This window comes from Diadema antillarum, unplaced genomic scaffold, assembly GCF_040938485.1.
Source record: "Diadema antillarum isolate AM-2024a unplaced genomic scaffold, OU_Dant_1.0 seq00000839_RagTag, whole genome shotgun sequence".
Classification (NCBI taxonomy): Eukaryota; Metazoa; Echinodermata; class Echinoidea; order Diadematoida; family Diadematidae; genus Diadema; species Diadema antillarum.
The window spans coordinates 1215989-1231971 of record NW_027271715.1 but is presented as its reverse complement, the minus strand read 5'-3'; the positions used below and the strand labels follow the sequence as shown (position 1 = coordinate 1231971).

At 38.7% G+C, this 15983-nt stretch overlaps 1 protein-coding gene across 1 annotated transcript in view; it reads left to right on the top strand.

The window, feature by feature from the left end:
• Positions 1-13206, top strand: part of LOC139740203 (telomerase protein component 1-like) — a 30897-nt gene extending 17691 nt beyond the window's left edge. Inside the window, exons 12-16 of the mRNA XM_071650787.1 lie at positions 1782-1994; positions 2782-2982; positions 9716-9937; positions 11239-11419; positions 12239-13206. Of these exons, the coding sequence (XP_071506888.1) occupies positions 1782-1994; positions 2782-2982; positions 9716-9937; positions 11239-11419; positions 12239-12411 (990 nt within the window). The 3' untranslated portion in view covers positions 12412-13206. The remainder of the gene's footprint in view (positions 1-1781; positions 1995-2781; positions 2983-9715; positions 9938-11238; positions 11420-12238) is intronic.
• Positions 13207-15983: the final 2777 nt, after the last annotated feature.

The following is a 15983-nucleotide window of genomic DNA, read 5'->3' as shown; positions in this document are numbered from 1 at the left end:
AGACAAAAGCTGTAAAAAATAATAATATGAATAATGAATAATATATTGTTTACTTATTATTTATCTAGCGATCCACGTCCCACTAGCTTTGCTTTTTAGTTGATCGCTATTTTCCATTATTGAAGTTATTTTCCGAACGCTTACGAAGAATACATGCATTGTTCCTATATGTAGTTGTGTATAATTCATTTCGCATACTACATGAGTGGCTTCTGCAAATGTTTAAGCGATATCATTTCATGACATGTATACTTTCTATTATGTTTTGATTTTCAGTGATTGCAAAAATAAACTATGATTGAATTGGCTGAATTGAATTCAATTGAATTGATTTAAGCATATAAAAAAAAATAATATTTGAGAGATATTTTTAAATGAATAGTGCTTAAAACAAATTGCCGACGGGGCCGGTAACCTTTCTGTTCAAGTGTTTGTTTCTTATTTTATCTAATATGTGCATATTATGGTATGCGTATGTACTTGCAATGTTACTGTTACCACATTTTGTATTGTGGAATGAGTTTACATTTTATCAAACTGCATTATCTTTTGCCTTTCTGTACATGCATTGTTTTTTATATTTTCTATATTCTTTTTTTACTTTGAACTCGCATACCACAATATTGAGTGAATGAATTATCTCACAATCAAACGGAAGTTAAAACGAAAGTTACAACAGAGTTAAAACACCTTCCAGCCTGTTTTATCTCAGAAGCATAAATTTGCACATGGTGAGATTTACAACAGAAGATAAAACAGTTTTCAGAATACCGTGTAATCCAATGGGTGCGTAGGTTTGCGCCCACTGTTACGCGCATGCGCATATCCTAAGACAATGTATGCGCAGGCAAAGAGTGCGCAAGATAAAACACAAGTTACAACACAAGTTACAACACAAGTTACAACAGAGATAAAACGGTCTCTCAGAATACCGATTTGCTACAACAGACTTACAACAGAGATAAAACGGTCTCAGAATACCACCCAGGTCTGTATTCAGTCTGTACTCAGTCTGAATTGAGTCTGTATTCAGTCTGTATTCAGTCTGTACTCAGTCTGAATTGAGTCTGTATTCAGTCTGTACTCAGTCTGTACTCAGTCTGTATTCAGTCTGTACTCAGTCTGTATTCAGTCTGTACTCAGTCTGTATTCAGTCTGTACTGGTCTGTATTCAGTCTGTACTCGGTCTGAATTGAGTCTGTATTCAGTCTGTACTCGGTCTGAATTGAGTCTGTATTCAGTCTGTACTCAGTCTGTATTCAGTCTGTACTCAGTCTGTATTCAGTCTGTACTCAGTCTGTACTCAGTCTGTACTCAGTCTGTATTCAGTCTGTACTCAGTCTGTACTCAGTCTGTACTCAGTCTGTATTCAGTCTGTACTCAGTCTGAATTGAGTCTGTATTTTGCAGTGATGAGGTTGCATGATCATACATATTACAACAGACCTTTTTGCAAATGTCTCCCCCATTCCCCCCCACATCACAGATTTTCTTTAGTTGTCCTTGCAATCCTCTTCTAGAATGAGCAAACATAGGCTTGCCAGACAAGTTGTTGAAGATATTATCTGTATATCTAATTGTGGACCAGTAGTCTTTTAGATGTTCTGCAATAAGTCTTTGTACTAGTTTTGTTCATATCAGTATGATTTTAGATATAGGACTTCACGAAAGCAGACATTCCCATGAATGTATCACATAGAGAAAGCATTCTTCTATCACTGCCTTCAGTTTGGAATTTAGTCATGGCATATTTTTGTGTTTATTTTCATGATTATTTTTCAGAAACTTGACAGTCGGCAGCTAGACCTGTTGACACGTTCCAACGGAGCGGAGAATGCCCTCTGGCTGGCCCTAGCCTGCGAGGAGCTGCGAATCTTTGGCAAGTTTGAGACCCTGACGGATCGGATTCAGAGTCTGCCGGACACTCTGGAGGGCCTGGTGTGTGACATTCTGGGCCGACTCACCAAGGAGGATGAAACAGGTCTAGTGGACAAGGTGACCATCATCTTCAAAGTCTTGTTTCTTTGTTTTGTTTTCCAGTTGAAGAGATGGCTGGATAGCCCATATTTCAACTGCACCAGCTGGTCTTCCATGGGTTCCAGTTAGAATTGATCTTGAGAGCCAGATGCCCATTCTTATTCTGGTCAATCATCCGACAAACTTTTATGCCCGTCCTGAGAGTCTTTAAAGTTTCAAACAGCAAACTTAATGTTTTTATTACCACCAGTACTAGTTGAATGTTCGTTTTTTTCACATTCATTGGAAATTATATTACCTTTGCTTGATAAGACTTTCGCCTGCTGGATCTGCAGGATTCTTCAGATCAATTCTGCGCGTTGAGTACTGTACCACCAGTACTGTTTGATGATAAAAAGTATTGTACCAGTTTCTGTGGGTCTTTTTCCATTGGAGACCCTCTTTGATGAATGCCACACGGGAGCTAATGCCTTAAAGTAAAGAGTGAAATTCTTGTACACTCTTTTCAGGTTTTTTTTTCTTTTTTTTGTCATTCTTGCATCAAGTTGTTTTGATTACAACTGATTAACAAATTGTAATTCATCAACGTAAATTAAAGCTGATTATGCAGTGTTTTAGTAATAGCCATGATAAAAAATTAATGGACATGCCACCCGTCGGGGCGAGTACAATGCATATTTACTTTGAGTTTCTTTATCATAATGATTACTCAAACACTGAATAACTAGTGCTTTAATATCTATGTCAATGAAGAGCATTTTTTATGCTCAATGTTTCAATGTTTTAAAATCCCATATCCCGTCAGGCCCTATGTCTCCTGGAATGTTCCATTCGCGGACTGACAGAGCAGGAAATGCAGTGTCTTCTGGGAGATTTTGACAGCCAGACACCCATTCCCATGCTGCACTGGGCGATGGTGCGGCGGACGCTGAAGCCCTTTTTGAGACGAGTCAGTGGAGTGTGCAAGATAGAGTGCTTGACCTTCTTTCATCACGCCATCGGAGGGGTGAGCTGTTAACTTCACTTCCTGTTCTGAGTAAACTTAATGAGAAGAGTGCAATCCATCAATTAGAAGGGTGAAGTTTCATACCGTATGTCCCCCAAAAAAATTACAACTGGACTCTCCACAATGATGACTCTAAAAATAGTGAATCAATCCAAATACAATTTCAGGGAATGAAATAATAACTTATTACCCACAACTTACAGAAAACCCCATCCGATTTGCTTCAGTGGTCAAAGAGAAATAAGGAGTTTTGTAGAGTATGTCAGGAATCCCTTCCCTCCAAGTTCTGTCCATTGTGTTCACACATTCCAAGAGCATCGAATTGCGTAACTTGGAAGAATTAGACCCATGACATACGTTACAATGATCTACGTATCTCTGTGACCCCTCAACCAAATTGAATAGGGTTTTCTGCATAATATAGCTAAAATGGTATATTTTAAGACCTTGAAGTAGCATTTAGATGATGAAATCATATTGGAAGTTATCGATGCAAAAATCCAATTGTAACTTCTTTTTTTTTCACATAAGAGTACTGTAGAGCATGTTTTTACTGAATGCTAAAAATTCAGGTTGATGTGAAGTGATGCATTGTCAACATTTTTACAGTTTTTGATTCAGGGTGATGCAAGGGACAATTTTCAGTAGGAACAAAGCAGATAACGAAATTTGCAGTGTGCAAAGTTGCAAAGTCTTGCATTCTCATTGACAAATTTTGTGCATTGTTCAAGTGATCATAAAGCAGTATGCATTATACGACCTGGTCTGTGACACTGTATAATGCATAACTTCCAGTTCACCGCAATTTGCAAGTTCCCGCAGCACATATCACCATTTATTTTATTGCTGACTAGAAGCAATCAAGGTAGTAGTAAAATGTGAGGTGGTGCAGGTGACAAAACTTTGTAGCGATACAAGGTGATATAACATGACCAGTAAAAGCACACACCTAGATATTAGACGGGAAATGATTATGCTGACAATATGTCATAATGTCATGAAGCAGTGATATTAGTGACAATCACACATACATACCAAAGAAATGAAATGATGATGTCATCTCATCTCTGATGTCACTTCACACTTCTCTAATAGATCATGCTTTTATTTTTGGACCTGTTCTTTTTCAGTGATTTAGAAACTATGAAAGCCAACACTCTAAAAGGCTATTATTGCTCAGCAATACTACCCTAGTTTGGTATGATATCACGGATGTAATGCGAAGGTGGATATTTTTGCACAAGTTATTTGGTTTTTTTTTTGTGCTTGGCCAGATTGAATGAATCTCACATGTTTGATGAAGATTAATGCGTAAACAAAAAGGAAACTTGTGGTGCAATAACATTATTACTGTTGTCTATTACTATCTGAATGAGACTCGTATCAAACAAAACGAAATATAAAACTTGAATGTGAAAGACACAACAATAACAACAACAAGAAGACAGGCAGCTTAAAAGGGTAGAACATCCATAGATTTGCAATGTATATGAAGATACACTTAAACAGTATGCCCATATGAATATCTCTGGAGATAGATATCCCTGGCCTTGAGATGGCAAAACAACGTATCTACATCCAACATCATTTCCAGTAAATCGAGTTTGAAGTTTCGTAAACCTACAGCTCTTTTTCTGTTTTCGTTTAACACTTCTTATCTTACCCTAGAAGGACCAACAGTGTCAGCAATACAGTGAATGCAAATTGATTTCACTAGACCCTTTATTTTTAGAATAATTTGCGTTTAATCAAAGCATACGTTCTTTTGCCGTCTCAACGTACAAGTTTTGTAACCATGCTATTGTCATTGCTACAGCAAAACAACGTAAGTCTTGATCACTGGCAAGCGTATAATGTCCAACAACGTCAATATGCATGTGCTTCTGCAGCCATGCGCGGCACGCAGCCTACATGTATTACTGCAGAGCTGCCAACCGTTCCGAAAATTCGTATTTGTTACGAAAAAAAGGGAATACGAAAATACGAAAACGTCCTTAGAAAGTACGAATTCACAGTGGGAAAAAATAATGGGTAAAAAAATGGCAAATGCACGTCGCATATCATGTGCCATGTTATCTGTACTCAGTTGGGATATCGATGCAACGCGTACGCACTGTATGTGGAAAGTGCTGAATAGAAAAGTGTGTGCACACACATATCGCTGCTTGCGTACTGTGTACACCGAACAGAACTTCGCGCGCGTGAATCCCTGCCGCCTACGAACCCTGGATGTTTACATGGATCGCCGTGGTATCACCATGTGTGGCCGGCTGGGGAGCGTGAGTATGCTGCAGTAGCTACACACTGTAACCAGCTGCCACTACAGTACCCTATTTCGTTTTGAGGCGGGGTAGAAAGCGTTCCGTTGTGCAATGTCTGCTTCTTTTTCTCTTCTTCTTCATCTGCTTGTCCCTTGCCTCCCAAGTACGAAATGATTTTTAGAGTGTTGTGTGTTTTTTTTTATAACGTTATTGCATCATTTTCTGCAAGGAAGAGGTGAGTTTCTGTTCGTGTATTGATGTGCACTGCAGTATGTGCAGGTGAAAAGCGTTCGAACTTTCTTTCCCCGAGTATCGTGGAAACTCGATGTATTTCTAGGCCTATTAAAGGAGATCTCATATAATAGAATACTTATAACAAACTATTTCCAGTCAAAATGAATTAATTTCCTTTGTTTTGTATCGTTTAGTGACTTGATCCCAAGGATCTCGTCGCAGTACCGAGTTTCCAATGTGTATTTATTTTCGCGTATAGCTTTCGGTGCTGCAACTTTTGGTAGGGCCTAAGCTTACTACTAAACTTCGTTTTATTTCTGTCATTTCTCACACCTCGTTTGGTACGATTTCTTACATTTTATATCACTTTATCCGTTCCCTTTATACTTTGAAGTATTTAAATATAATTCTCTTAAGCGTCTTGCACTGTTATTTTCGTAACGGCGATTTCTCCGCTTCGCTGCAATACTTTTTCGAATCGAAGCGACGGAGTTTGATCCCAGCCGCTTCGATGTGCTGTTTGTTGTATTTCTAAATGTTTGTGTTGTTGGGAGGTGTTGATACTTTGTATTTGTTATTTATTATACCCCCGCCAAACGAAGTTTGAAGGGGGTATATAGGAATCAGCGGACGGTCGGGCGGTCGGTCGGGCGGTCGGGCGGTCGGTCGGGCGGTCGGTCGGGCGGTCGGTCCGTTGCAAATCTTGCGTCGCGAACTACTTCCTCAGTTTTCAACCGATTCCCATAAAACTTGGCACAGATGTGTGCCTTGGGTTGTAGATGTGCAAGACGTATTTTTTGACAGTACCCAAAAGTATGTTGCCATGGTAACGGCATATTATGGGCAAAAATGGGTACAAATCTTGCGTCGCGAACTCCTCCCACAGTTTTTGATCAATTTTTATGAAATTAGGTACAGATGTTCATCTGAATATGTTAATGTGCAAGACACATATTTCCGCAGTGGCAAAAAGTGCGTTGCCATGGTAACGGCATGTTATTGGTAAAATATAGGGCAAAATGCTTCATGGCAAAACTGCTTCATCAGTGTTCTTCCAATTCTCATGGAATCCATATTGAATGTTTGTCTTAGGATATAGGTCAGCATGACACATTTCTTGACAGTGACAAATAGTATGTTGCCATGGTAACAGCTCACATATTATGAGCCAAAATGATGGAAAATTTTGTGTTGCAAACTACTTCCTCAGTTTTTGCCCAATTTCCATGAAACTTGGTACAGATGTGTGCCTTTGGTTGTAGATGTGCAAGACGCATTTTTCGACAGTACCCGAAAGTACGTTGCCATGGTAACGGCATATTAATGGCAGAAGATCAAGGAAAGATCTTGCGGATTTAACTACTTCCTCAGTTTTTTGACCAAAGCTTATGAAATGTGGCACACACCTTGATCTTGGTGGGAAGATTGGAAGACATATTTTTCGGACGTGTCGGAAGCTGCGTTGCCATGGTAACGGCATATAAATGGCAGAAGATCAAGGAAAGATCTTGCGGATTGAACTACTTCCTCTGTATTCGACTGAAGCTCATGAAATGTGGCACACACATTGGTCTTAGTGGGAAGATGTGCAAGACACATTTTTTGGACATGTCGGAAGCTGCGTTGCCATGGTAATGGCATATTAATGGTGGAAGATCAAGGAAAGATCTTGTGGATTGAACTACTTCCTCAGTTTTTGACAAAAGCTTATGAAATGTGGCACACACAATAGTCTTGGTGGGAAGATGTGCAAGACATATTTTTCGGACGTGTCGGAAGCTGCGTTGCCATGGTAACGGCATTTAAATGGCAGAAGATCAAGGAAAGATCATTCCTTGGGTAAGACTGTCGTCACGGGGCGGGGGTATTAATCACCTTAAGTGATATTTCTAGTTTTCCTAGGTATTTATCTCGAGGGATTATGCGTGTTTCTTAAAGGGACTGCACAGTACTGGTTGAGGTGGGGATTCATGTTTTGAACATTCCTAGGTGAGATAATGAAAAGCCTCTTATGAAATATGAAAGAGCATGTAATTTTAAGAAGGATTCAACGTTTATTTGATGAAAATTGGTTTTCAAATGGCTGAGATATCCAAAAAAGTGCTAATAATAAAAGGCGACATGCCCCAACTTTATTAGCATCTCTTTGTTTCACCTTGTTTTTGGATATCTCAGCCATTTCAAAACCGATTTTCATCGAATAAACTTTTGATACCCCTTAGAACTGCATGACCCGTGACATCTCATAGAGTGGTTTCTGAATATCTCGCAAAACGTTAAAAGCTAAATCTTCACCTCGACCAGAACTGTACACACCCTTTAATGTTGAAAGGAAAAGGCTAAAATGATCGTCAGTGATGTCTGATGGTGATGATGATAACTATGCTGGTGACTGGTGTAAAAAGACGGCTTCCTGTGAATGCTGAGCGTACGTGACGTTTGTCTTATTTCCCTTTCCCTCTAGTCTTCTTTCCCCTCTCAAGAATGATAAAAAAAGAAATTACATACACTTCACAACAAAAAGAACCACGTGCTATAGCAACCTTCGTCAAGTTAAATCTAAATGTTCAATATCAGCAAAGAATAAGGGGAAAACACAAATGACAATAAATAAAAGCGAAGAGATTGTGTATGCAGTCACTTCGGCTCGAAGAAACTTGACACCTCTCCCTTGTGGAAATTTCCACAAAAGCAGGTGCCACACCCAGGTGCGTGCCAGACGAAAGAATGCACACACTGGCATAAACAGCGTGTAAATATCCTGGAAATATCGATCGAAGAACCAGCTCATTAGTTGAATTAAAGGAATCATTGCAAAGATATCATGATTCTATTTCTGTAGCCTTTCTTTCGGCGCATAGTAGGAAACATCAAACAGTCGATTATAGTGTACTTGATCGAATATGTAATGTTCCCTGAACAATAAAAAAAAGGATTGATTATTCAGTCAATTAAAAATGCAATCACAGAAATACATGAAAGGTCTCGTATGCCCAGACAAATTCACTACGAGTAGGTCCAATGAGATGCAGTCATCACCTGGTTAGACAGCGAAATACAACGTGTAATGACAATTAATTTCAGTTCACACTCATCAAAACTGCTTATTACTTTTCAAAGTTTTGGCTATCAACATTCGTTCGTGGGTGTATTTTGTTTGTTTGTTTGTTTTGTGTGTTTTTCCCTCGTGAGAGACGTAATGATTTCTTCGTATCGAACGTAGACTGCATGTTTACCGTAAACAAGCCATTCAGCTCAGCTCAGCTATGGCATATTCGATCCATCGAACTTGCAGTAACCTCTTATAGGCAGGAGCACATGGCGCATTCCTTTAAACTTGAAAGTGAAGCCATGTGTTTGCACATCGGCGCTTCCACACACAGCGCGGCATTTTGCGATCATCGTTATAGCAGACTTTCCGATTCCAGTCAGGGGAAAAGGAATTGGAATATTTCGGAAAATACTGATGTTTAAAATCCAATAAAATGAAAAAAGCCTGAAAACAACGCATGATTATGTTTTAATAGTAAACAATAATTGGAAACACAGAACAGAGTTTTGCATCCGCTCACACAGAAGCTCTCTTGAGAAGATGAAAGCATTACCCGTCCCCTGCTAGATAGTGGAAGCTTCCATAATCAGCCCAGCAAGTTTTTGGAGGTACATACTTGCACTTATACACATTCATTGCGAGAAAGCAATCAAATAACGCTGAACATTGCGTAGTTTGGCATCTTTATTGTGCTGGTGACAAGCTCGATGCTTCGGCATGTGTCATAACCTTATGTTTAGAGCCTGTAGGCCTCATAAGTCGACGAGTTTAATTCAAAATAGCAAAAGAGGGAGATGGAAAACATACGAATTCTGGTGGAAAAATACGAATTTTGGAGCTGCTGAGTACTAATTTGTGCTTCCAAAAGTTGGCAGCTCTGTTACTGTGTAAACATGTAGATGGCAAAACAATGTATTGCATGTAGATTTCTTGTTTTGCTAAGTCCATGCCCGACGTGTGTTGAGCATGAGCAAGCATATTGCCACTTACGTTGTTTTGCCAACAAAATTTGAACAATTTCCACTGGGAGGGGGCGTCATATCTCAGTAAGGGAATAGGTTCTGATTTCAAGATTTGTCAAAGAGTATGATTATACTACAATAAGCTGAAATATGTGACTAAGTCAATTTTCATGAATTTTCGACATACATTGTTTTGTCATCTCACATTATTTTCCTCCCACAAGGTCGTCAGACGGCACTGGTTGTCAGCACCAGGAAGAGCGGAGGAGATCCACCTGTTAATGGCCGACTTCTACCAGCACTGGTTGACCGAGGGTGGGGTGTTTGCTGCCAAGAATACAGCACATCATCTCACCAAGGCCAAGCAATTCGGCCGTCTTGTCAAGTTTATCAGAGAGGACCCAAAGAGCAAGTGTCTTGGTTCTGGCCGGTCACTTTACCTTAAGGTAATAAAGTTTGACCATTTGACATAGTCTGATCTCAACCTATATGTTCTTCATCTTACATTGATATGAACTAAAACACAGAAAAAATCATCTCTCCCATGGGTGTAGAGGTCAATTCAAGCTCCCTGTAAAGCACTCTAATGCATCCTATGAACCTGTTGAGGACAAATCCTGAGTATACTTGGGCAGGTGTCTATGGGAAATGTGTGTTGTAACAAAATCAGTCGGTACTCAGCTTGTTAAACTCCGCTTGTCTGTGAATATTTGAACAGGCAATAGCATTTATTTATATTTCCTCGAGAGACAAAGTTTGAGAGATGCTTCAACCATTCCTTCCTCCAGCCCACAAATGACTGTATGAGCTGTTTTTGCGCATGCAGATATTTACACTCTTTTTTTTTTTGCGGGTGAGGAGATCACGAATATTTATGCAAGATGCTGTTTTCAAGATTTTGACACCTATTTTAGCTTGTTTGTAAATTTGCAATCCAGCAGTGATTCAGCATATAATAATAGCTGTGATAACAGCTTATACAGTAAATCAAAGACAATATTCACAAAATGTCATCTTAGCCAAGAGGACAAGGTGTGGGTGCTTGTTGTCTAATGCTTACATTCCCACCCCACTTGCAATGTCAACTGAAAGAAAATAGATTTAACAAATCTGTTTAGCTTGGAAGCTTGGCAAAACATACGACTTACCTCGCCCTCCACCCCTCATCCAGCATACCCTGCATCACAAAACCAACAAAAAGTTGCCAGACATGGATTTTTAGTTGAGGGCAGATTCTGAAAGAGCAGATTCGAAGCTTTAAAAATGGTGTATAACTCAATTCAAATGGACTCTCCTGACCCATCTATAGATATTGGAAAAAAAGCACACACTCTGAAAAAGTGTGAATTGAGAAAAGAAGCTCTGAAGAACAGAGTCTATTCAAATGCTTAATCCATGCCAAACTATGCTATTTAACTGTGTGATGAATGGGACAGAAAACAGGATGTAAATCACTGGGGTAAAAACAATGAAGGGATTATTAGATTAAGCTGAAATTTTCAAAATGATTGCAATGCTGTTGGGTTGAGTGGTGTGCCTTTTCCATTCCTGTCAAAGTTTTAAGAAAGTACCTTTTGTTTTTTTTAGTCTACACTGGCAATAAATGTGTGTCATTTTTCTAATCCTATTTAATATCAAAACACTTTTCTCTTCATAACAGTTGTGGTTGGTTTTCCTCCTTTGCTTTGTTTCTTCATCATTATATATTGTGCATTATTTCTCACTGACACATTTTTCTACATCAAAGCCTGCTCGATGCCGTACCATGATCCCCACATACGGCCCATTTCACACTCAGCTCTTCATCTGCCACTTCTGCTCCATGAAGCGCGGTGGGTTTGGTGCCCACCAAGCCTGGCCCAACGGAGATTCTTGCCCCATCTGTGCACAATATGTGTCTCCCATTGTCAAAAGAGTGGAAAATCTTGGTAATTGCAAACCTTCTTTCCTCCCTCTTTGCTGAGGGAAATGTCTTCCACAAAACGCTGCAATATCACAATCTGCAAATTGAAGCCTGGAATCCTCATTGACATGAAAAATTTGGCAGAAGCTATACAAGAAGTATTTAACATAAATGGTAATGCATGTATTACATGTGAAACAGTTTCATGCATATGAAGTTTCAGTGGTAATGCCATGCACCCTTTGTCAGGTAAGAAGAAAGGATGGAATTAGCAAATGTGAATAAAATAGTGTTCTCCTTTTAATAAGAGTAGTATTAGAGGATTCTGTCACAGTAGAATATGAAGGAGAAGTTGAAGAAAAATATATTTCATCTTTATTCGAGCACATGATTCACAACTGACTCATGCTAATTTGTCAAGTCTACTTTGAGAAAGGGTAATCCCTTTAGACAACCGTCATCGAAGACCCAGTAACATGGGGTTACCATGGGGCAGAAAGGCTGGCCAGACTTGGACATTATATTCAAGAATCCCCATAACAAACCGTGTACAGCTTTATCACTGATATCCAGGTAAAATTCACACACAGCTACAGAATATACCGTTACTGATGAGCATAGTATGCTTCGGCACGTATTCGCTAACAGGTGCTTTTAGCGGTTTTGGAATGTACCCCAGTTAGCAATGATTAATCCAGCCACCTATGAATCCACACGTTACTGGGTCTTAAATGTTAAAGTGAGTGTGTTATAAACAATAATATTCATAATTCAAGGCATTTTGGTTCCTGTAAATGTCTCTATTACCAGTCTCACCCCCCCTTTTTTTTTTGTTCTTTTGCAGCATATCGATGCCAGCGACATCCGTTGAAAGGGCCGCGGATGCCGCACATGAAAACATGTATGCTGTGTAATACTATGATCATGATGAACAGGCAAGAGAAGCCTGTCTACTTGTGTCAACTTTGCCACATGGGAGGTCCTCCTTTCTGCTGCTACCTCAACACAGACTCTTAAGCTCTTTCTGTGCCATAGACTTTGAACAGTGTGTACACTGCCATGGGGGGTTTTCTCAGCGCACACCAAGTGTTAAAGTGAAAACATAGTTCTGGTAAGGGTTTGAGAACCTGTCTGGCACCATTTCATATTTGCTTGTAATATATGGAAAGAGTCTACCAAGAAACTAATAACTGGCTGTCGCGATTTGCTGGGACGATGAGTTGTTTCAGAGTATTTTGAGATCAAAAGTTAAAGTCGGTATACCGACTTTTATTCCCGGAGGATCCAGGTTAACTTGGTCTCAGGGACAACTTGGCCCTATTTCTGACAATTTGTATGCAGTTCATGATCGTCATGTTCTATACATAGGCGCTTGATAGGCGCACATTAATTTTGCGTGGACGTGAAGAGGTTCTTTGATGCGCGCATTGTTTCAACTTGGCCAATAACTGCGACCAGCCAGGACGAGAAGCGCTCCCATAGTACAACACTGTATAATCCAGAGGGACAACTCGGCCTCACTGTCAAAACGAGTCCGAGTTAGCCTGACCCAGATCGGGGAAGTTCTGAGATGCGAACATTTTTGGTTAATATTTCGCATTTTTGTTGTTACCCAATGAATATCTTGCCATTACAGCATTATTCCACACATTTCTTAGGCATACAAAACGTATGTGTACATTTTGGGGCAAAATTTGACAATTTTGCAGGCTTACCAGAACTATGTTTTGGCTTTATTCCTTTCAACACCCAGCAATTTCTTCCGGTAGCAACATCAGCTTAGTGAAGGATGCAGTAACTAGTAACAGCATACTCGGGGTAAAATCATAAAGCAAATTGAACAGGTTGATTTGGGGCTGATGTCAAGATGGTACGGAAGCCCATTCGTGCCACGCAGGATAAAACTTTCAGTGGAGCTAACTGGCGGCCGCCAGATAATCATCGATATTGATATTAATTATCGTTTAGCGATATCGATCATATCAATATCGATAATTATGTGGCAGCCGCCAGATAATTAAGTGGCGGCCGCCAGATAATTATCTGGCGGCCGCCACTTGATTATCGTTTAGCGATATCGATATCGATAATTATGTGGCGACCGCCAGATAATTAAGTGGCGGCCACCAGTTAGCTCCACTGAAAGTTTTATCCTGCGTGGCACGAATTGGCTTCCGTAAGATGGCGAAGTAGCACGTATATATTTTCACACATGTTCAACCCACACTCATGCATCCTTTTTTTTCCGTGGTAGTTATTCATTTCCATTCAAATCCTATAAGGACAGCAATCTAAACTCTTATTTCTCTGAATAATGTGTAACAAAAAAAGCTGCTGAAAACTGCTTATCCAATAGTGGCGAGCCAATGGAGTAAAATAGAATCAAAAGGGGCCTGAGCTTTTGATCCTAGCAGAATCTTTGTCCGAGACAAAATGGTCATTTTGCCTGTGACAAAGATTCTGCTAGGATCGAAAGCTCAGGCCCCTTTTGACTCCATTCTGTGTATAATCACAGATTATTTGCATAATTTATTTGCACACTTATGCATACTTTTTTTTTTTTTTTGCAGTGGTAATTATTCATTTCCATTCAAATCCTATAAGGACAGCATTCTAAACTGTTTTTAGATTTCTGTGGATAATAAGAAATTATTTGCATAACTTGGACACAACAACAACAACAAAACACACACACATACTCAAACATACACACATTACATGTAAACACAACAACACCTATTGATGTTTAAGTGACTTTTCTTTTGATAGAGGTGCAGGTACAGTATGGAGTGTTTAGGTTCTCAAGGTTCTCAAGGTTCTAGAGGGGTGACAAGACATAGCCAAGTTCCTTGCCGACACTCACATATTTTTTTTTTCAATTTTTGAATCAACTCGTGTCAATCTCAGATATGAATTATGAAAGATAAATTTAAAGATACTCTTTTGTCAATAGTGAGATGTGATTGTAAGTATTACAGAGGTAGAGAATTTATATTTATTAATGATTATCTAGATTTAAATTCATATTTTGGGCATAAAAAAAAATTGTTGTCTGAAGAAGAATATTCAAATATTGTATCATGACAAGTCAAAACAGCAGAGCATCACAAGTTTCAAAGAAATGTGTGGAATTTGGATTTATTATAAATCATCTAGACTTCACTGTGTATTTTTGGCAAGTAATACTGTTGTCTGAAGAATGGCAGGAAGATGAGAAAATGGTTCACAGTTCAGTTTTCATGACAACCAACCTTGTCTGTATATCTTACCTACCATCTTCTGTTAGTGTCCCATGTTGGACATTGCAATGTTGATCTCTGTCAGCCTGTAAATGTTCTTTGTGTAGGATGTGTTGATCTTGGATATTATATGCAAGTGAGTAAGTGAGAAGTATAAAAGTAAAAAATAGTAGCATTGTTTTGTTACAAACTGAAATATGTCAAAATGAGATGTTAAACTGTGGATATACTATGCAAGATTACAGCTGTAATTCTTGCTATTAATAAATGCTTTCATAGTCTAATTTGGACCTAGTGACCTGAAAAAGTTGATGATAAGATATTTTACATCACAGAATTGAAAATACTACCATTATAGGCCTATATTTCTTTATATGCATTGCATACATGATGTAATGTTTTCATGATTGTAACTGATAACTTGTTAACAAAATTATTATTTTCATGACTTATTATTGCTGATTTGCTATCATTATTATTATAATCAGTTGGAGTAACAATAGCAGCAGCATAATTTCACATGGAAGTTTAATATGTATGATTTATGATTGTATGATGTCATAGTATGGTGAGAACATGTACAAAGTTTGCCAATTCTGTCAGAATTTAGGACTTAGCTCACAGACTTTTGTCACAGTACGCATTATAAGCAATGCAATGATCAGGGTCCCATTACATAAAAGATGTTAGGATGGCAACTCTTGCTGGAATGGCAACTTCCAATGGCAACAGCAAGAGTTGCTATCATATCAACTTTTTTATGAAACAGGGCCCAGAAGTACAGCATTTGATTACTTACAAGTACTGTATATCTAATCATTTTATGAGTTGATAAGAACTTCCACTTTTCAACTGTCTAAAATGAAGATATTGTAATGGTAGCAAAATTTTCATTTGAATGAAGCAAAAAAAAAAGATAAATAAAAATGTGATTTTAGTCTCTGCTGGCATAGACTAGGTCTAGTAGTTATAACTGAAAAAAAAAATTATACATGTATATGTAATATCATGTCATTTGTGTAATGACCATCTATTGCTCTAAGTCACAGAACTTGAGGCTATCATATTTTCATCATAGAGTATTGAGTGTATTTTTGTAAAGAGACCAGTGGCCTTGCATTACCTCCTTCTGAATTTGAGAAACAGAATTTTCAAAATTTGACCAAATATTTGACTAGTGTTGTTGAATGTTTCTCCATTCTAAATGCAGTTAAGTCACTTTTCAAATGTCTTTCATTTAAAGCTGCATATTACATATGCCTCCCCTCCAAAGGGTGCTGGAGGCATTAATGTTTTCATGTTGTCCGTCAGTCTGTCTTTCCTGTCTGTGTGATATGTCATTGAGATTGA